The sequence below is a fragment of the Chinchilla lanigera genome, unplaced genomic scaffold (assembly GCF_000276665.1).
Source record: "Chinchilla lanigera isolate Chin_1 unplaced genomic scaffold, ChiLan1.0 scaffold00014, whole genome shotgun sequence".
In the NCBI taxonomy this organism is placed as follows: domain Eukaryota; kingdom Metazoa; phylum Chordata; class Mammalia; order Rodentia; family Chinchillidae; genus Chinchilla; species Chinchilla lanigera.
In genome coordinates this window covers 6352834-6375669 of record NW_004955415.1, presented here as the reverse complement: position 1 = coordinate 6375669, position 22836 = coordinate 6352834, and the positions used below count along the sequence as shown (strand labels likewise).

Sequence of the window (22836 nt, the reverse complement as noted above, 5' to 3'; positions counted from 1 at the left end):
TAAAAGCGTTTTAAAAATTCTTATTGTCAAAACAGATCCACCACAAAGCAGAATACATAATGTCTAGGGCTCAAACCTTCAAACTGTAAGTCTTTTACCCTAGAGACCAAATTCTACAATCATTGCAAAACCCTGAGTATTTTCTGAGGTGGTTTCAAACAGTCTGAGAATAAGATTTGTGTTTAAGGAAGGGAATTTCTGGTGTGCAATAATGGAACTTACAAAGCCATTTGAACATAAGTCAAAATTTTCAGATCAAGTCAGACCCAGGACAACTGTTTTCTAGGTCACTTGTGGAATATATTTGATTTGTTTTGATAGTTGCACACTCTTATTTAACCTGGAATGCTCTTTTTAGATGCTACCGAAATTTAGAGCCTTGTTTATAAGGTGTTCTTTACATGAAACTTTTCTTGACCTCTTGACTCCTTTCCATCTCTCTCTGCTCCTGAAATACTTACCCCTTGTTTGCCGGCATTTGCAACAAGTAGTTCTCTTATATGTGCTTGTAACCTATGTTCTCTTAGTCATAAGCAGAAAGGAAGCAGGGGCAGCTAACATAAAGCTCCACATATGGTAAGCAGATGTGTTGGGTAAAATAGAAAATCTGTAGCATGTTTGTTTCTCTGGGTGCCTGGAGATTAATTCCCTTCATTTGCTTAGGGCCACTTCAGAAAACAGAAATTCAACGTTGCAAAAGTACATTTCTGTCATGCAAATCTATAAAATTTATATTTGCATACTAGGGGGCTTTAGAAGACAAAATCACTAACCAGGCTTGGTGGCATACACTTGTAATCCCAACACCCTGGGAAGCTGAGGAAAGAGTATCACAACTTTGCACATAGCCCTTGGAATTTGATGACTTAGTGAGGATTTTTCACAAAACAAAACAAAATGAAACAAAACAAAAGCAAAGCAAAACAAAACAAAACAAACCAGCTGAGCTGCTGATGTAGCTCAGTGCAAATCCCAGGGTTCAATCCCCAATACTGAAAAGAATCACTGCTATCATGAAGAATTATGTTTTAAAATTAGTGACATTTTGTGAATATAGGCTTTTTAAAAATCCAAACTACTTTAAAATTTTGTGTTTTTTTTATCATGTAAGTGATTTTAAGTCATATTTTCATATAATGTATATGAAAAGGAGAAAAAAGGAAGTTGTTTTTTGAAAAAGTAGATGCTTCGTTTCTCTCATTGTAAGATTCACACTATTGGTGGACAGGCTGGGGCTTTGGAGAGATAAAATGTGAATGTGTGATGACGATACATCGAAACTGTGTTTACAGATTAAGTTTGCACTTACAGGTTTTCAGCACACAGTAGGCACTCGTTGCTGTAGCTGATGCCATCAGTCCCACAGACAGGGTCATAAATCTTGGGACATCCAACCGCTGTAGGATTGCAGTTCGCCTAAAAGTGGAATGAAATTAACAAATTTCCATCATTCCCTATTCTTTGAGTTTATAGCAAAATCTCTAAAATGGTTTTAATACGTCTGAAAAAGGACACTGAGAGAAAGACATAGAGTGATCTAAGAGAAAATATCTGAATTTCAGTAATGCTGCTATTTACAAATTGTTTGACACAGGTAAGCCACTTTGTCTGCAAAATGGGAATGGGGTTGTCATTCTTGTGTCCATGCTGTAGTGGTATTGTGAAAGATGCATAAGATAAACAGACTGGTGGGCCAGGCCTGGTGGCACATGCCTGCAATCCTGACACCTGGGAGGCTGAGGCAGGAGGATCGTTGTGAGTTTGAGACCAACCTGGGCTACAAAATGAGCTCAAGGCCAGGCTGAACTGCATAGTGAGACCCTGTGTCAAACACACACATACACACAATAAAGTGCCCTCCCAGAGAAAAAAGATAAATGGACTGCTGTTCATGTTCACATTGCTGCAGGTGCTGGTGTTCATGCTCAGGTTGGCTGCTACCTGGGGCACGCTCTTCCTTGCACACTGTGGTCCAGTCACACTGTTCTTCCCTCAAGCATGCAGAGGCATTTGGTGTTTTCCATTCTTGGAATCTTTCTGTTCTGTATCCTCTACTCCAGTAATAGCTAGTGGTCATCAATGACTGGTACGATCTTCCTGCCAGCTAGGCTTTGCTTCACTTACCCTTCATGGTTCAACCTAACTCTTGCTCACTTGGGAGCACCTTCCCTCACCTCTCAAGCGATATTAAGTTTCTAGTGGTACTAGATCTTCATAAAACTTTTAACAAGAGTAAAAAATTATTTTTTATGAATCTTTGGTTTGTGAACTCACTCTCCGTTGATAGAAAAGTAAGGAACAGAGAGACACTTTTTTTTTCTGATCCCCAAATTTACTAACATTAACTTTTGAAAAGTTAGATTTAGAATATTTTTCTAAAGAGTAAAGTTAGTTTACTCTTTTGTGCTGATAATTGTGAGAGACACATATCAGTGACTGGGGGATTTATGACAGTGTGATGAGATTGGGTACAAGGAGGACATGGACCTGAGAAAGCTTTCACCCACAATACTCCTCCTACCAGCCAGTGCTAGCATACATAAACTCGCTAACAGCCTCACACCTGACATCCTCACAACTAACTCTCTTTCATCCCAAGAACTAGGCAATTATGCATAACTCGCCCATGTACCAGTGGATTTGCCCTTTAACACAGGACTATGAGGGCCGGGGAAATTGCTATGACTATCTGCATTTAGCAGCTAAAGCCTCACTAGTTTTCAGACTACTCATCCTGACTTCAGAGTAAGCTGAAAGGTGAGTGTTGAACTACACTTTTGTCAGATCAAACAATTTCAACCTGAGAAATAAGAAATCATACAATTCTCTTTACCTTTCTTCCAAGGGAAGCTGTAGTATTGCCTAGAAAACATAAATCAGATGCATTAGGTTGGATCCTAAGTGGGAGAGGACAGAGCTACCCTTATTCAGAATCTCTCTGATTCCATAGAAGGGTATGAGTTCTTTGGTGGTTCCCCCACTGCTTAGCTCTTCTTATTTCTGTCCCATTTCCATGGCATCTGAGTGATTCCTGTTCCCTCTCTTCCTGCTAAAATCTTTTTAAAAATTAAGTAAAAGTTTGATGATAACCAAAGTACCTTCATTGGGTATATCAGAGAAATTGATTCATTTCGTTGAAAATTGAAATTATTACTTACTGCACGAAATCTATCGGGCACTGAGCAAGCGTCTTCTAAAAGCTTGCTAACCCTCTCACAGCCAGCCCCTAGATCTTTGATCTCATCCTTAGTGGAGTAAAATTATCTTGATCTCAATTTAAAGATGAAAGGATGGAGTGTTTATACAACTGTCTGTGAAACAGTGATCACTAGCAGCAACTAAGTTTTCTGATGCAATTGCATGTAAGTCCCCTTTTGTGAGTCATGTTTTTAGTGGAGGATTTTGCCAACTCACCATCTGTTTTCAAAGAGCTTTTTCCCACAGTTGTAAGACACTAAGTGACCATAGATTCAGCCACAGTTCTTAAATTTACAAATCATCAAAATAGACACAGCTGTCTATTTTGCTGCCATTGTAGGGGGATGGTGAATGCATGAGTTCACTGAAGGGAAAGGAAATTGATCTGATAGCACCCATAGGAGGAAACATTGGTGAGATTTAATTTTGATACCAGCAGTCTCTGAGGGCATGGAGATTGCCTGGAATAGTCAGAACCTGCTGTTGTTGTAGGGTCCCACGGGGTTTCAGAAACTAAATGACTCTAAAAATTGATGAGCAGGTTCTCACTACAAGCATCTGTTTGTGTTAATTAATATTCATGAGGAGGGGGAAAGGGACTTTTGTTTCCATAAATATTTAGCAAATACAACAAATGATATTCTTCTCAGCAAAGTGCTGATTTGGCTTTCAATAACTTCTGCAACTTTGAAGACCAGGTTAAAAGTGTTAATCATTTTCAGTGATTAAAAGAAAATTAGTCTAAATCCTGTAGGTTCAGAATTGTCTCCCAACATTTCTCAGATGCAGTTTAGGGACTTAGGCATACCGCCTATTCAAGTAGAAGGAAAATATCCCTTGAAACAGTTTGGAGATCAAAAATAAAAACATTTTAATCAGTCAAACTATTCCTCTTCTACTGCATATCACTAGTTGTTGCTTTGCCTTCATTGTTTCTGTTATGCAAACCTATGATAATTTAAAATTTGTAAATAGGCTGGAAGCATTTACATTAGAATGGTATTTAATTTTTGGCATAGGTGCTGTGGAAGCAAGCACTAGAATGGTTCTTAAGGTTGATCTACCCCTACTTTCTTTTTTCTACCATATCCTTGACAAAGGATCATCCTGATAGAAAACCTTTCTACCTGCAGAAACTTCTTACAAGTATTGTTTCCCTCGACTTATGTCAAGGCTTCTTCATTCCATAACTTTCGTCTATTGATTTTACTTCACCTCATTGGGAGCAAAGGACACATAAAAACTAGCTAGTCTCAGCTAATACTAGGCTATGCTAAATTTCTGGAAGATAGTGTGTTTCACAAACCAATAGGTCAAAAAATTTTGCTCAAATTTGAAAAATATGTAAAGACACTTACCAGATAAACTGAGCAAGGCCAAGACACTAAGAAGAAAGATGCTTGTTATCTTCATGGCTAAAGTTTTGTGGCCAGAAGTCAGTTGAAAGCTGTTCCGAATGTACCACTTCTCTTGTGAACCCCGGGACTGGAGGGTCATGTGGACAGAGGGCAGCAGAGGCTCCACATGCTGTGCTGTGTCACAGCTGCCCTTGGTTATTGATTGACTCTGTGTGTTGGCCTGGCCTCCAGGCTTGGAGAGTGCCGCCTGAGCAACAAAGGTGAAAGGGGAGGCTGGGCCTCAAATCCTATCAGGAAAAGCCTGGCGGTTAGCTAGTTAGCTGGATCTCTAACCTTGTCTTTGATTATAGGAAAGTCTTTCCCTTCTTGAGCCCATATTCTTATCTGCAAGATGAACTCAAAGATCCCAAGTACTCCGCAGCTGTGGATGTGCCTGATTACATCAGATGTCCAGGAACGTGGTTCCAGCAAGGGCAAGCCAGGGCCCAAAGGGCACTACTTCTCCATAAAGAAGGAGAAGCTTGAGCCACTCATAGGAAAATGAATGTGCTTTGAGATCATATTAAGTGAAATAAATCAGACACACAGTTTTAACTATTGCATGGTTTATCTTATATGGAAAACCCAAAATATAAAGAGCAAAATAAAAAATAGCTAATAGGAAAAAGAGAGATAGATCCATTACAAAAGGGAAGAAGATCAAGGTGTGGAAGGAGAAGAGAAGCAGAGGAGGAAATGCAGATGAAAAGGAGAATTAAAATGTGCTGTGTACATGCATAAACTTGCTACATGGAACGCAAACATTATGCACTGTAAATATGTACTAATATGAAATAAAAATTAAAAACATACTTTTGTAAAACAAAACCAAAAAAACAACAAAAAAGATTTAATACTTTATTCAGGGCTATGTATAGAGTCTCTGGTATGAGCTGATAGGAAATATTCTCCATTCTTTTTTTTTTTTTTTTTTTTGGTTTTTTTTTGGTACCAGGAATTGAATTCAGGACCTTGTGCTTGCCAGGCAGGTGCTTGTGCCACTGAGCTATATCCCCAGCCCCAAAAACATTCTCCATTCTGTCTTGCCCTTCCGCAAACCTGGTGAATAGAGGTATCCGAAACCTTTGTTTCCGATGACCTTTTCTCAGGTGTTCAGGTAACTAATGGAGTTGGAAAATAAAGTTTTGTCTGGTGTAAAGGGGAGGTTTTTCTTTAATGTTTAGCATAACAAAAATGACTTTTTCGGGACAAAACTCATGTGGGTTTATTGCCCTTTGAAAAAGACCTGGAAATTTTGTAAACTTTGACCTCTTCTCGTAACACAATGTATTTTCTGTGCAACTACCACTTAGCCTTCTTCATGCTGTTTTGTGAAAGCTGGAACTGGAGAAAACAGAATAAATGTTGACACTGGCAAGTGCTATGGAATGACTAAATTCCTTGTCTCCATCTGGGAGTGTGTGTCTTCAGCCAGCATCCATTAATATGTGGCAGGCTGACCTGGTTGCTCCTCTGTAGGGCTAAAAACTCAGATCTGAACCAGGCTTTGGCATCTGCCAAGGAATGTGCTCTTTCTAGTGAGTAAAAATGACAAAGCCCGTTGGTTCGTGGGTTTTATGCATTTTAGTTAAGGGAGACAACAAAAATGACAAATGATTTTTAAAATGTCAGCTTATGAAAAATATTATGGAACAAAGGAGAGAAAAGGGCAGACTTGGGAGGAGTTTATGATGGAGAAATCAGAGAAGTTATTGATTAAGTGACATTCAGACAGAAGGAAGTGAGGAGCGCAGTCATGGGGAATACCTTAATATGAGCCTTCCCAAGAGAATGGCAAATGCGAAGGTGCTGAGGCAGAAAGCCTGAGAGTCAAGAAACACACAGGATGCTATTTTGGCTGTAGCAAAGTATCAGAGAGAAAAATAGGAAATGAGACAAAAAGAATAAGGGCTTGGTTTATGAAGGGCTTTTCAGGGCCACATGAGGACTTTTTAACTACGGGAGAAACTTGGGGGTGGAGGTTAAGTGCTTTCTTGATACCTTCATTTAGACATTGTAGAGGCACCTCAGATCTAAAGCGTTCCATAGCACTATTTTGATCATTCACCACCACCAATACTTTTATCTGCATTTTCTGCAGTGACTCTTCTCTCTCTAGCTGATTGTTGAAGACAATTCTAAGGGCTCACCTGATGCTTCCCTTTCTCCCTACAAGGCGCCATCTTCTACACTTCATTTGTTATCATCAAGTTCTCTTTTGGATTTCTGACTAACGTGATGGCTGCATTAGCATTTCCACCATTTCCTTTGACTTTCCCCCATTTACTTAAATGTTTTCCCAACACCTTTTGTTTTTTCCTTAAATCTCTGTCCTTAGAACACTCAAGTGATCTTTATGAAATGCAAATATGACCATATCACTCTCCAGGTTTTCATGGCTCAAAATCCCTAGGAAGGATTTAATTTGGGTTCTGCATGACTTGACTCCTTTCTATATCATGTTTTATCTCCTACCAACTTCCTCCCTGCTCAATCTACCAAGATGCACTGGACATTTCTTTGTTCTGCCTTACTAGGTCTGAAAATAGAAGGCCTTTTTACCTTTAAGACTTAAGTGGTGTTTTCTCACACAACTGTTTGTTCTTTATTTGTGGAGTCTTCCTTTACTTCTTTCTTTGTTAAAATTCGCCCTATTATTGTATGATTTCATGACCCTGGCACTTCATGGCCCTTAACAGAATTTCAGCTCTACAGATATTTACACGACTCTTGTGTAATTGCTCTCCACCTTTAAGGAACAAATATGATTGTTTTGTTTACTGCAGAACTTACCAAAGTACCTGAAAAATACTGGATACTAGATAAATATTTGCAATAACATAAATTAAGTAATAAAATATATACTAATTTTCTTAAAGAGCAAAGCTTATGCCTTATTCATCTCCATGCTCTTGGTACCTCCCACAGAGTAATCATTTATTGGTTCATTCAGCTTTTCATTCACTCAGTTATTGTTATAACCCAAATATTTGTTGAGTACCTACTATCACAGATCACTCTCCCCAGTGTTGGGGAAATTATGGAGTTTAGTCTAAGTAATGACAAATATTGGTTAAATCAGTCAAGTTTTTTTTTTTCATCTCAAACCATTATTTACACAGGAATTTTCTTGCCAGTAAAAAAAGTTACCATTGCCACCATTAAGGAGAGTTTGTATTTTAGAAAAAGATTATTTTCTTTGGTCTCATAAACAGCATGAGAGAGAAAGTTGACTGGAATCTTGCTGCAGAAAATTGATGGATAATAGTAGCAGCAGGAACAACACTTAGATTCAGGCCAGTTTGATGCCAAACCCTCAGCTCATTTTACCAAACAGTGGTTTTAAACATTTGACTATAAACTTAAAGTAAAAAACAAACTTTCTGTTATGGCCTCATAGTACAGGTGTATATGTGACCAGACAAAAACAATTGTTAGGAAATATAATGCATTCTTAATATGAGTGATGCCTCAGTACATTTCATTACAATAACTATAGGTGCCAAACAACCTTGTTTTTAAAATCACTACAATGGCAAGCTGTAGTGTTATGTATAAATTAACCCTAATGTTGTGAGGAGAAATGGTACTTTCAGGTAGCAATTTCCTTAACTACAAAAATGCACATAATTTTGTATTTATTTGGTGTGAGAATAAATGCATGAATTATAAACAAATATTATGCAAACATATTATTCCCCACTTCACTTAGAATTTTACTTACTAGCTAGTAATAATATAACCCACTTTCCATGCATTTTAACAATGGGTAATACATTTAGGATTCATCTGATCAGTGTTTGATAGAATAAATATTGTTTGGCTGGTGATGGAGACCACTATCACTATGAAACAGCTCTGAGCAGGACTTAATATTAACCAATTGACTTTTGGTGTTTGCATGTGAGTTTTCCCAAGGCTTAGACCTTGTCTGGAGATGGGCAGCAGACTTCTAGTAAGTGAACCTCTATGAGTCACTGATCCCCGTTGAGGCCTGTATTGGCCTGTGAAGTTGGAACACTGCAAAGGACAGGATAAGGCCACAGCTGAGGAATTATTTGGCCCCAAACTCAGTAAACTAAAATGAGACTGTAGTTGCAGACATCTCACTCCTGAGGTGAAAGCTTTCCTGAAGAAAACATAGTTCTCCTAAATTAACATAATGTATTACCTGGAGAAGTTGTTAGAGGGATTCCCAAGTCCTGACCAGATTCCTGCATTTTCTTCAGTATCCCTCTCTTTTGTTTGAAAAACCAAATAAATACAGGCTGCCCAGAGAAGTTCTTGGTCTAAACCTAGAGAATCTTGGATTCTGTGAGAGGGTTGAACCTTCCTGGAGCCCTAAAATCATTTCAATTGTCTCATTTAAGCCTCCACTGTCTACTCATATGGAAGATTGTGGGTCTGATCAGCCTGCAGTAACTATGGGTTATTAGCCCAATAGCCTGGAGGACAGGATAGGTTCTCACTAAAGTAGTCTTGCTACTGCACTAAACTATTAAACATATTAGTGAGTTTATACTGCCTAGCATTGTGTAAATCTCTTCTCCTTTCTCTTTATGTACATATCTATGTATATATTATGTCTATTTTAAGGACTCAGATAAATATATTGTGACCTACTCTTTCCTTATTCAAGGACTAATTATTCACTTGAGTAAAGAATGATGACAAAACTTCATAGACCTGTCTACATGGGTACTGATAAAACTTACTGGAATAGGGAAGTTGGGTGGGCATCTGTTGATTTTCACATCCTGTAGCCACAGTTTGCCTAATGACAAGAAAAATAACAGAAACTAGATGTACAGAACCTGCAGTATTTGGCTTGATATTTGAAGACTTCTGACATAGCTACATCTTAACTCTTTGGTGTTTTATTATTCAGGGAATGCCTTGGTTTTTCTGAAATCACCCCTTATTTCCCTCCATAGCTTACTTGTCAACAAGGCCCAGTGGTTCGATTGTGCCCATCCTTTGAAGCTTGACTAAGATATATCTGATACTGGTTCCTTTAATGATGATTTTTCCCCTTTCTTGTCTGTCATGGCAGTTAGTAAGGCTATCCCCTTATAACTACTATATTACTATATCATCATAATTACTATAATCATAATCAACACTGTTGAGTTTTTTAGAGAGATATATGTATCAGTTACTGTGGTATTTTATTTCCATTATTTTAATCCCTATACCATTAATTTTCTTATTTCCTAAGTATGAAAAAGGAGACAAAGAGTTTTCTTATTCCTAGTGATAAAGATTCAATTAAACTTATACAAAACTGAATTGGATGACATAATTGGAACACTGGCTCAGACTTCAGAAGGCAGGAATCTTAACACTGTCATTGACAACCTGCCTGATGTTTCTAAAGTTCTCTTTATTTTGTGAATTTTAATCCCTTTAGATATAGATATTATGAGTAACTTCTATTGCCACTTGTATCAGTACACTAGTATACTTGTATGGTTTCTTCTATATTTTTATGCTTATATAGTATCTTCTCATCCTTTTCATAATAACTTCTGAAGAACAAAAGTTGTTAATATTAATTGGGTCTAGTTTAACAATTTTTCTTTCATTGTTAGTGCTTTACGTATCCTGTTCATGAAAACTTTGCCTGTTTCCAAGATCATGAAGACAGTGTATAAAATTCTAGAATAGCTACAATCCATTTTGATTAATTTTGTGGATAATATAAATAGGTATTATGATTATGTTTTTGGCATGGACTTAGGGATAGTAACTCACTTTAGGTGACTGAAAATATTTTTCTCCCATTGCAGTGAAATGTGTTGGAGACTACCTGGCCATACTATTTTTGGGTTCATTTCTGGACCTATTTTCTTTTCTTTCCTTGCTAAGATGGCATAATGGACTTTTTATTTCATGTGATTTCTTACTCTCTACAACACCTAATTACCCCTTCTGTTGCCCACTGTCCCCCCATAAATGTCCTACCTGTGTTTATCATTATGCATAACAGATGGCAGCTGTCACTTCATGATAACTTTTCTTGACTAGTGACTAATATTTCTTGACTTTGCAGAGGCCTGACTTTCCCACCAGACTACATTGGGGCAGAGTCTTTAACTGATACCACTAAGAATCCGACTGGAGTTGAAATGCTTTTGCCTTTCATTTGTTTTCTTTTTGATAGCAAAAAATGCTGAAGGCAGTGAAGAGTAGTACACTACTCTGAAAGAATCAGTGAGGGAACTCAACTTACGTGTTCCTCATTATTCCTGACTGGTCACATTAGCATCACATCATCCTGGAAATGTCTAAATCCTCTGTGAGAAAATCTATGTATCAACTACTTTTCCTTTTACATTGTTTCAATCTTTTCTTACTCAAAATGTTTTCATTTTGTCTTTGTGTTTTGTAAAAGGGGCAACTTAGGAAAATATCCCAAGGCAGTTTTACCACAGCAGCCACCTGGAGGACCTACACTCCCTGCTTCATTCAAAGCCTCATCTTTGCAAACTGCACTGATACGTATCTCTATTATAGAGCACTAAATCTCATTAATTATCTCCCAGCTCAAAGCCCTACTTTTATTTATCACCTGGATTATACTTATGTCTTTTTCTCTTGTGAGATGTCACTAAATTTCAGTTCTCAGTTCTGGCCTTATGCTGGCATACAGCATATGAATTTACTTGGGATGAACTAAAGAATTGCCTCAGTTTAATCACTTCTGTAGTTCTTAGAAATTGTAAAGAAGTGGGGCTGGGGATTTAGCTCAGCGGCACAGCGCCTGCCTGGCAAGCACAAAGTCGTGAGTTTGATTCCCGGTACCAGAAAAAAGCCAAAAAAAAGAAAAGAAAAAGAAATTGTAAAGAAGTGTCTCAATTTAATCACTTCTGGAGCTCTTAGAAACTGTATAACCTATCTACCTTTCATTTAAGAAATGCTTATTGTACCTAGACTCAATAGATGTTAGCAGAAAGAATATATAAATTTCATTGAAAGTGAACTAGAATGTTAAAAACTGTGAGGGAATGAAGACAGTGAGGACATCAATTTCAAGGAGTTAGACTCTAAGAGAAGCAGAAAATAGGGTGTTTTGCTCAAAGTGGACAGTGTTAAAAAGGGAGGGGTTAAGATGGGAAAAGAACCAGGTGTGGTGACATTTGCCTGTAATCCTTGCTATTTAGGAGGCTAAGGTAGGAGGACAGCAACTACAAGTTCAGCCTGGAATATTTATAAGACCCTGCATCAAATGAAAAATAAAAAGGGCTGGGACTGTGGCCCAAGTTCCCTAGATTCAATCCTTAGTGTGTACCACAATAAACAAATAGGAAACAAAATACTTCAAGTACTTCACAAAATACTTCATAGATTTTTGAAGACAGCCATCAGGCTTATTCTAAATATTCTTTTCTACATGGCTTTAATCAGTAACTGGGTAGAAAGACAGAGTGACATTACTATCTCACCAGAGTGATGTTGTTATGTGATAAACTCTCCATAGAGCCTTTGTTTAGTCAACATATAAAAGTTAGGTGATAGCCACTGGTGTAAGAAAGGAAAGGTTTGAGATCATCATATTTCTGAACAAAGGACTGCTGAGAAAGGGCAAAAAACTGTGGAATTTAATAGGTCAATTTCTCATCACTGGGAAGCCTACTAGTTTATTTCTAATTAACTGCTATTAAAGAAACCCCTTTCAGGCAGGTACTGTGGCACATGCCTGTAATCCCAGGGTTTGGGAGGCTCAGACAGGAGGATTACAAGTTTGGGTATGGCCTAGGTAATTTACAACTCAAAAATATATCTATATAAAAGAGGGTGAGATTTGGCTCAGGGTGAAGGTCCTGGGTTCAATCTCCAGTACAAAAAGCAAGAGAAGGAGAGGGAAAAGGAGGAGCAGGGGGAGGAGAAGAATGAGGAGAAAGAGGCAGAAAAGGGAGAGAGGGAGTAGAAGTAGATAAGAAGGCAGAGAAGGAGAAGAAGGAGCATTGGAAGGAGAAGGAGAGCAGGAGGAGGAGGAATATTTCAGCATGAGATTAACATGGCCCTCCCTGCTTTGCCTGCACCATGGATACACAACGGGAAAAATGGTACCCAGGCAGACAAAAAGAGCTCCTCCATCATCTTGGAAAACTGCACTTATATGTATCTCTATTATAGAACATTAATTTCACAACTTTAATTTTTCTTATTTGTCTCCTCTAGAAGACTAAACTCCTGGACATTATGATGTTTTATTTTATCTCTACAGTGAAGTATACTGTTCAACCCAAAGTACCTGATAAAATGAGGGAAATCTGTTCATTCCAATCACTTGTGGGTGTACTATATTTAATACTTTTGTAAAGGAATGGGGGAGGGGATTGCATCACATACCAAACAGCAAAATGCTTTAAAACACTTACAGTCCTTATAACTACACTTACCTGTGAATCTTCCTGTTTATCTGCTCTCAAGCAGTAGCTAAATTCATGGCTATTTGGTTACTGTTTCTTTCCTTTTTCTATCCTCTTCACTGAGGAACCAAACAATCATTTTTTTCTTCTTTAGGGCAGATCCAGTTGACAAGTCAGCCTTGTAGATATTTTCTTAAGATGAATTCTGGTGCCAGCTATCAAAGTAATATCATTTCCAGCATATTACAAAATGGTTAAAAGACCAGTCTTTGGAGAGAGATAGATATGTGACTTTGAGGTAAAGTTCACATTAATGACTCAGATTCCAGTCCTTCTGCCAAAACTCTTGGGACAAGATGAGATGGAAACCCAGGCCTTTTTTTAATGTTAGAAAAGTTGAGTTCTCTTTCTAGCTGTTTGCTACCTTCTGCCTACCCTGATTTGCTATGGACTGCTTTTTCTCTGTGATACTCCTCTGCCATACCACCATGACTTAAGGCCACTCAATTATGAACTGAAACCTCCATGAACACTCAAAGTGGTTTTTGAAAACCTGTTAAAATACCTTCCTTGTGGGACTTCAGGGAAGATGGCAGAATGTTGAAAACAGCAAATCAGCTTTTGAGATTAGCAGTCTAGATACTGGAATATGGCAACATAGATAAGAGAAGAATGAGGGAGGTGGCAAAGCTATGAAGTGAGAATTGGAGCCCACAAGAGCGAATGAAAAGAGAGAGCTTAATGCATAAGAGGGAGGTGGCAAACAGTGCTTTCTTCCTGGATCCCAGCTTGTGGCAACAGATAAGCAGCTTTTACCTACAGAAGCATGGTGACTGCTGGTGACTCAATAGGCCTCCTTGGAGAAACAGACCAGTAGAACAGAGCAGTGGATTCTGTGGGCTACAGTGGCAGGTAATTGATTGCAATCCAATGCAAACATTCCCAGGGAAGGGAGATTGGCTGGTTGCCACTTTGGAAGAGAGCCAACTGAACTAGACATTCAGAGCAGCAGTGGGTTGGCTGTATCTCAGACTCTGAGTGTCAGGATGACGGGTAAACATGGGAAACACACAGGATCAGCTAGAACTTAAGGTATTTGGGTATAATTTCATGAGAAATAATGCTGCCTGGAGGCACTCACTGGAGTGTCTGCCTATCTGCCTTATAGATTTGTAGAGTGTACCTCTGTGAAGCTTCTATTAAGAATGACAGTTTGGCCTAGAGAGTGCCATGCACCTCTTGGGCAATATAGAAATCTAGAAGACGTGTTTGTGGTTTGGAATTATGAAGAGAAATATTTCTTAAAAATAGAAAGAGACCACAAAAAATCAATCCAATAACTTCTAGATGATGTAAAGAAGAAGACTGTAAGATCAGTCAGAGTCAATAAAAAGGGAGGAGATATAGCAATTTAAATAAAAAATATTCACAAAAGTAATAGAAGAAAACTTCCCAACCATGGAAAAAGAATTTGACATACAGTTAAGTGAATAGAACTCTAATTAGCCATGATCAAAACAAGAAATCCATAGGAAGGCCTATAACAGTCAAACTTCCAATATGTGAAAAGTTCCTCTGGTTCATTAATTTTCCAGATACCCTATGTTCTTAAAGGAGTATTACTCTACGTGAAACATGAGTCACTTAAAATATGGAAAAGTGTGCTATTTAAAATTAGCTGTATGTGCTAAGCAATTTGAGTGCTACTATTTTTGTAAAGCTGTTCATAAGAATAATAGCTACTCTTGATGAGAAAAAAGATTCTAAAAATTCAAAATGAGAACAAATATTAAAAGCTGTTAAAGAAAAGAAACAAATCACCTATAAAAGAAAGTTCAAAAAATCACAACTTCTCAATGCAATCCTAAGTCAGGGAGAGCTTGGAGTGAAATATTTCAAGCCCTAGAAGAAAACAAGCTCCAAATCAGATTGATGTACTCTGCTAAACTATCTTTCAAAATTAACAGAAAAATAGGATACTCCCATGGCAAAGAATTCATGACCACCAAAATCAGCACTCTAAAACATTCTTAAGGATATTCTAGAAAGAGATAACAAAGACTGTAATTCCAAGAACCCCAATAGAATGAATCGACCTGGCAAAATAAGCAATTAAATAAAGAAAGGGAAGAAAGGGAAGCAAAACCAGAAAAATAACATGACAAAGATAAATCAATACATGCCAATTATAGCCACCAATGTAAATCATCTTAATTCACCAATCAAAAGAAATAGACAGAATGGATCAAGAAACAAGATCCAAAAATAAGCCACATACAGGAACAGATTGAGATAAAAAAGAAATTTGCAGACTGAAAGTAGAAGGATAGAGAACAATACTTCATGTGACAGGAACCTGGAAAAAAGTATGGGAAGATATTCAATTTGCAGACAAAGTGGATTTCAAACCAAGACTGATCAAGAGAGACAAGCGAGGTCAATACATATTGCTAAGGAAACAGTCACGGGGAAGAGATAACAAAAATATATGTACCAAATACCAGCACATCCAACTATATAAAACAAATAATAATGGATATGAAACACCAAAGAAGCACTAGTACAATTGTAAGGAGGACCTTAATCCTCAACTGTCACAAACAGATAAATCAACTAGACAAAAAAATCAACAAAGAAATACCAGAATTGAACCAAACTTTTAAACAAAGGGACTTGGTAGATATCTACAGAGTGTTCCACTCCACTTCAGGGTTCACATTCTCAGCTGCACACAGAACATTATACAGAATAGACCACATACTAGGTCACAGAATATGCTTAAATAAATTCAAAGGAATTGAAATTATCCCATGCACATTATCAGAATATAGTGCAATGAAATTGAAAATTGATGGCAAAGGAAACCACAATCCTGCATAAACAAACGTAAAATAAATAACACGCTCTTGAACTACCAAAGGGTCACAGATGACATTAAAGAACAAGTTAGACAGTTTCTACAATTAAATGCTAATTCCAATACAACATACTGGAACTTATGAGATGCAATGAAATGAGTCCTATGAGAGAAATTCATAGCAGGAAGTTCCCATATCAGAAAAACAGAATGTGCTCAAATAATCAACCTAATGTTGAATCCCAATCTTCTAGAAAAATAAGAGCAAATCATGCTCAAAGATCATGCAAGAGAGAACGTTATAAAGATCAGAGCAGAAATTAATGAAAGGAGACTAAGAACACAATACAAGTAATCAATGAATTGAAGGGTTGGTTCTTTGAAAGATTAAATAAAATTGACAAACTGTTAGCCAACCTTATCAGAAATGAAAGAAAGAAAGAAAGAAAGAAAGAAAGAAAGAAAGAAAGAAAGAAAGAAAGAAAGAGAAAAGAAAAGAAAAGAAAAGAAAGGAAAAGAAAAGAAGGAAGACTCAAATCCATACAATTAGGAACAAGAAAGGTGAAATCACAATAGATCTTACAGAAATCCAGAAGATCATCAACACCTACTTCAGGAACCTGTATTCTGATAAGATGGAAATCACAGAAGAAACAGACAGATTCCTAGATACATATAAATTACCAAGAGGATATAAAAATTCTAAATAACCCAATCTTGGTCAATGAAATTGAAGATGTAATTTAAAACCTATCAATAGAAAAACTCAGGTTTTGACAGATTCTATAAGAAATTTAGAGAAGAATTAGTGCTGGTAGTCCTCAAACTCTTTAATGAAATTGAAGGTAAGCAATATTGCCAAACTCATTCCTGAAATCAAGTATTACCCTGACACCAAAACCAGAATAAGATCCACCCAAAAAAGACATCTACAGACCAATCTTCATAATGAACATAGGTGCAAAAATCCTCAATTAGATACTGGCAAATAGAATACAGCAAATTATCAAGAAGATTATGCGCCATGACCAAGTAGGATTAATCCCAGGGATGCAGAATTGGTTCTACATATGCAAACCAATAAATGCAATATATCCTATTACCAGAACCAAGGACAAAACCACATGAGCATCTCATTAGATGCAGAAAAAATATTTGAAAACCTCCAACACTCGTTCATTTTCAAAACCCTACAGAAAATTGAAATAGATTGTCTCTATCTCAGTCTGACAAAAGCTATCTATGACAAACCAATGGGCAATATGATACTAAATGGTCAAAAACTGAAGGATTTCACTCTAAAATCAGGAAAAAGATAAGGATATTGTTTTACTCAGGATTTCCAAGGGAAGAGATTTAATACAGGATACATAATTTATAGGATTATTTTATAATAGCCACCTAGAAAGTCAAATGCAGAAGAGCTCAAGAGATTTATCCATACACTAGAGACCCAAAGAATGCAGCTGAGGGCCTGGGTTCCAAAGCAATGTCCTGCACAAGTCCAGCTGAAGACTTAGAGCCCATGAAAATGTCTTCTATGAATCCAATGGGAGGCTTAGAGCTCATGACAATGTCTCATTCAAGTCTGTATCAAGGATTTGCACTGGGAAAGCCCAAAGGTCAGCAGTGGAAGCTAGAAACCCTACAAAAGTGGAATGAAGGATCTGTGCCCCAGGTTGAGATATCTGGACTGGAGACAGAAAGTAAGGAACAGAGCTCCCCAGAAGAACACTGCAATATCCTCAGCAACAGCAAGGACCCAAACTCCTCTGATGATGAGAATAGTTGAATTCATATCAGGAAAAGCAGCATGATAAGCTTCTCCAGGAGAGTCAACAGCACACCATCTTCCCCTCCAGTTCTCCTTTGGGGTTGTTGGCAACAATCCTGAGGTGGGCCTTCCGCACCCAGGAACAAGCTGATTCAGTTCATCTGAGTGGTGCAAGTTTACCATTAGTTAATGCACCACAGATGTCCACTATCACCACTCCTCTTCAATACAGTTTTGGAGACATTAGCCAGAGGACTTAGACAAGATAAAGAAATAAAAGGAATAAGGAGAGTAAATGCAAAAGTTAAATTATCATTATTTGTGGGTGACATTATACCCTGCTCAGAAGACCCCCCCCAAACTCCACCAAAACACTTCTAGATTTAATAACCAAGTTCAGTAGTATAGCTGGATACAAAATCAATACTCAAAAATCAATAGCCTTCCTGTACAAGAATAAATAGTTCACTGAGAGAGAAATTAGGAAACAACACTTTTGAAAATAGTATCAAAAAATAGAATACTTAGGAATCAATCTAAAGAAGGAAATAATAAACATCTATGTTGCAAACTACAGTACTTTGAAAGAGGAGATCAAAGAAGATACAAAATGGAAAGCTCTCCTTTGTTCTTGGGTAGTAAGGACAAACATAGTGAAAATGGCCATATTTCTAAAACTTTTCTACAGATTTAATGCCTTCCCAATCAAAATACCAATAGCATACCTCATAGAATTAGAAGAAAACAATCCTAAAATACATTTGGAGCCAGAAGTGAAGTCAAACACCTTCACTAGAAGAAAGATGGTCTGTTTAGTAAATGGTGTGAGAAAAATGGGTTAAAACTAGATTCATATTTCTCATCATCCACTAAACTAAAACGTAAATGTATCAAACATCTAAATATTAAAACAGAAACACTAAATCTGCTGGAAGGCAGAAGTGGAACTCTTGAAGATATTAGTGTAGGCAAAGATTTATGAACAAAATCTCAATCGCACAGGAAATACTAGAATAACAACATCTTATTAAAAAGATTTTACACAGCAAAAGAAACCACCAGCAGAATGAAGAGAACCCACAAAACAGGAAGAAAATTTTGCCAGCTGTTTCTTAGACAATGGGATAATATCTAGAATATATGAAGAATTAAAAAAATCAGATCCCTCAAATTTGAAGACCTGCTCTAAAAATGGGTATCTGAGATGAATAGACACTTCCCAGATGAAGAACTACAAACAACAAATAAGTATATGAGAAAATGTTCAACATCCCTGGTCTTTTGATAGATGCAAATTAAATCAATGCTGAGATTCCATCTCCCTCCAGGAAAACGGCTATTATCAAGAAATCAACTAATAGCTAATGCTGGAGGGGCTGGAGTGAATAAGGAACCCTCTTCCATTGGTGGTGGGGGTGCAGACTGGTCAACCACTGTTGAGATCAGTATGGAGATTTCTCAAAACAACTAGAGGTTCCATTTGACCCAGATATTCCTCTTCTTGATATCTTTCCAAAAGAATTAAAAGCATCATACCACAGTGATATATGCACACCTGTGTTTATATCAGCACAATTTGTAATAGCTAAACCTTGGAAACAACTCAAATGCCCATCAACAGATGAATGGATAATGAAAGCATGGTTTTTTGGTATAGTGAATTACTGTTATGATATAAAGAAAGGCAAACTTGAGACATTTCTTGACAAATGAATTTGAGACCAGACTTTTACATGAAATAAATCGGACACACATATTTAAATATCACATAATCTCTCTGAAGAAATCTAAGGGTAAATAACGACCAAACGTATAGTAGATATTGGGAAATAGGAAGAAAATATTCACATGTGGAGAACAAAGGAAGGGAGAGGGTGAAAAGATGGAAGGAAAAAGAAAAAAAAGGATAGAAAACAAAAATAGAAACAAAGCTTTTGTAAATAAGGAGGGGAAGAGAGGAGAAGGGAATGAGGGAAAAAGAAGAATCAAAATATGTACAGGTACGAATTCTCTATGATGAATCTGATCATTATGTTATATCTTAAATATACCAATAAAATTAATTAAGAAAATTGTAGAGAAGGTGTTCAATGCAGTAAAGAAAGCTGGGGGAACTAGTCCAACATACCAGTAATTCTTCTCATCAGACACACCAGTAATCTATTTAGTAAGATGTATATTATATAAGTGCTTCTGGAGTTAGAATAGGGTTACATCGTGATCAACTCATAGCAAATTGAAAGTATCACAAGTGAGAATGCACTTAATACACATAACTTATAAGATGTTTTAACTTGTAATCATGTTCAAAGCATTTACACAAACCTAAAGTTGGGCAAAATTACCTAACACAAAGCCATTGTATAATTAAGTAATGAGTATCTCTTGTAATTTATTGCATTTTGCACTAAAAGAGAAAAACACAATGTTTACACACACTTACATGTGCCTTGGCACCATCTTAAAGTTCAGAAATTGAGTAAAACTATTGCTAAATTGGGTACCATTGTAAGAAAATAAGTAGGCTTAAATCGCCTCCGGATGGCCTTAGCTGTCAAATGAGTAAAGAAACAAGATATATTGTTCATTTATACCAACTCTCCACAAGAAATGTGATCATTATGTACTACAAACATGTACTAAAAAATAAAAATTGAAAAATAGAAAACAAGAAAAACTTCTGGCTTGCAGACCTCTGTAAAGTTTGGAGTTATAGACTCAGGACTGTACCCGCTTCATGAGCTGTCGCAAGGAATAACAAGGATAACAATTGTAGAGCTCACAGTTCAGACCATGACACTAAATGTTGCTGCCATTTATTAGCTTGTGTTAAAGTTGGGATTTTTTTTCTCTTATTTCTATGATCTTTCTTGTCTCTGTGTTTAATGTGCAAGAAGTGGGGCTGGGGATTAACTCAGTGGCACAGTGCCTGCCTGGCAAGCACAGTGTTGTGAGTTTGATTCCTGGTACCGGAAAAAAAAAAAAAAAAAAAAAAGTGTCTAAAACTGCCCTTCTGTTACTGTTTCTTACAGGAGAGACCCAGATGGAGCACACAGGAGTTGGATATTCCCCGTCCAGCTTTCCTCACCAAGGTATTAAGTTGAATTTTCAGCATCTTTTCTCTCCTTCTGGCCTGGCCTGCTCTGTCCAGCAATGGTCAACTAAATGCCCAAAGAGCAAGAGAAGGAAGAATTTCATTTGTGAAACATAAATGTTTACAGGAAGAAGATAGTTTCATTTGTGATATATGGAAAAAAAGAAGAATTCTATACCTAAAGGTCACAGCAAATATGGGAGTCAAAGATCAATTAGTGAGTACCTACACTGCAAATAAAGAAAAATAGGATGGGTAGGGAACAACCACAGCAAAAGAGAGAGTGGAGAATAAAGTTCAACAATTGGAGAAGGGTCTGGCTTTTTGTCTTACCATTTTTAAATAAGTCACATTTTATTAATGAATTCATTCTTACCAGTAAATATGATCTTACTTCAGTCTTGCCCACATTTCTACATACATGATATATCTCTCCAGACCTTACCTGGATCACTCTGCTGCAGGGCATTTTTGCTAGATACCCTGATATCATTTCCAGCACAGTTATTAAAAAATCTATTTCCAATTTTCCTGTCCATTGTTGTTTTCCATAATTTTATCGGTTCTCTTCAAAGCATCATCATTTTTTCAATATTGGGTTTAGAGTCATCTTTGGTCTCTCATTTTCCTTTGTCCTTGATCTAATCAGTCATCAAATTTCCCAATTTACCTTTTATCCATATCTTTATTTCTATTCTTATTCCATTACATTGCTGTTTTGTCCTAAGTTCTTCCAGGTGGCCTCTCCTCTATTGTCCATCAAAGAGTCTATTGCCTGTGAACCGGGAAGATGGTGTAGATTTATGACTTGGTTCTGCAACATGACCAATACTGTGGTCTCTGCTCCCTCTCTGACCCTTACCAGCCTTCTCTGACACCTATTATGCTCATTAAATCACATTGATGTACTTTCAAAATCTTGGGTCTTTTCTCTATCTTTTTATCAACACTTCCTTATTTAAGACCATCATTCACTTATTGAACGATTTTTTTATTTTAAAAGTAGAAGTTTTAGGATAGTTTTAGCTTTACAGGAAAATTTTAAACATAGTGTAGAGTTCATGCATATCTCTAGCTGAGTTTTCCCTTGTTAACATGTCATATTACATAGAAACATTTGTGAAAATTTAAAAATAAAAACTTGTATATTAACATTCATTAAATGCCAGGATTTATTCAGATTTCAGGAACTTTTCCATTAATGTCCTTTTTCCATGAAAAATTCCAGGAGCTTGTCTAGGATGCCCTTTATACCTGTTTTTCATGTTTCCATAGCCTTTTCTGGTTTATGATGGTGTTTAGTTATTCTTTATTTTTTATGACCCGGACAAGCTTTGAGGCATAATGTGGTAGTTTTAGAATTTTCATCAATTTATTTTATTTTTTACTTTTCTTGTCATAGTTACACCCAAGTTATGAAATTGGAGGAAGAATGTCACAGAGAAGAGACTCTCTTCTGAGAGCACACGGTGAGCATATGGTATTAACATGGTTTGACAATGACGATGTCAGGTTCATCATCTGGTCCCGGGGTGTTTCTCAGTGATAGAGTTACTTTTCATCCATTTTCCATAATCTATTGTTTGGAAGAAGTTCAGTAAGTGCAGCCAATATAGGGGAGAGAAGTTAAACTTCATGTCTTTGGTCATGGGTTATCTACAGAAATTATTGAGAATCCTTCCATAAGGAAGGTATATCTTCTTTTCTGTAGTTTTTCATTTTATAGCTGATAATTGATTCATACCAGTCTAAATACTAAGACAAGCACAAAGTGTCATGGAGGTTTTTTGGGTTATTCAATACTATGTCCTTTAACGTGTTTGTCAAATTGTTTCTGCTTTGTTCATTCCATTGGAAAGAATTTCACGACTCCTGTAGCTCTTTGCTATGATTCATTCGTTCTTTATTCTCTGGCAGTGTAAAATGCTATATACTTTTCTATATTTTTAAGAAAAAATTTATTAATAAAATTAAGGCATAATCATGCACTAATATATAATATATATTGTTACTGCTGTCAATTAATAATACATGTATCCTCTCAATAGATTATGAAAAAAGGACACCTAAAATTTACCCTTACCAAATTTCCCGTTTGTTGTACAATATTATCTACACCCCTGACTCTGTACATTAGATCT

General features: G+C 36.9%; 1 protein-coding gene across 2 annotated transcripts in view; it reads right to left on the bottom strand.

Annotated features, from left to right (window-relative positions):
• The window catches only part of Spink1 (serine peptidase inhibitor, Kazal type 1), a 49940-nt gene that overhangs the window by 2942 nt on the left and 24162 nt on the right, over nucleotides 1–22836 (bottom strand). The window contains exons 3-6 of one of the 2 annotated variants that reach the window (XM_005380652.2): nucleotides 13001–13185; nucleotides 4557–4803; nucleotides 2834–2862; nucleotides 1310–1416 (exon numbers count right to left, since the gene is read on the bottom strand). In XM_005380652.2, coding sequence (XP_005380709.1) covers nucleotides 1310–1416; nucleotides 2834–2862; nucleotides 4557–4695 — 275 coding nt within the window. In that variant the 5' untranslated portion in view covers nucleotides 4696–4803; nucleotides 13001–13185. Of the gene's footprint in view, nucleotides 1–1309; nucleotides 1417–2833; nucleotides 2863–4556; nucleotides 4804–9310; nucleotides 9353–13000; nucleotides 13186–22836 lie in introns of those variants that run through there. The other variant, XM_005380653.2, reaches the window with a different exon arrangement.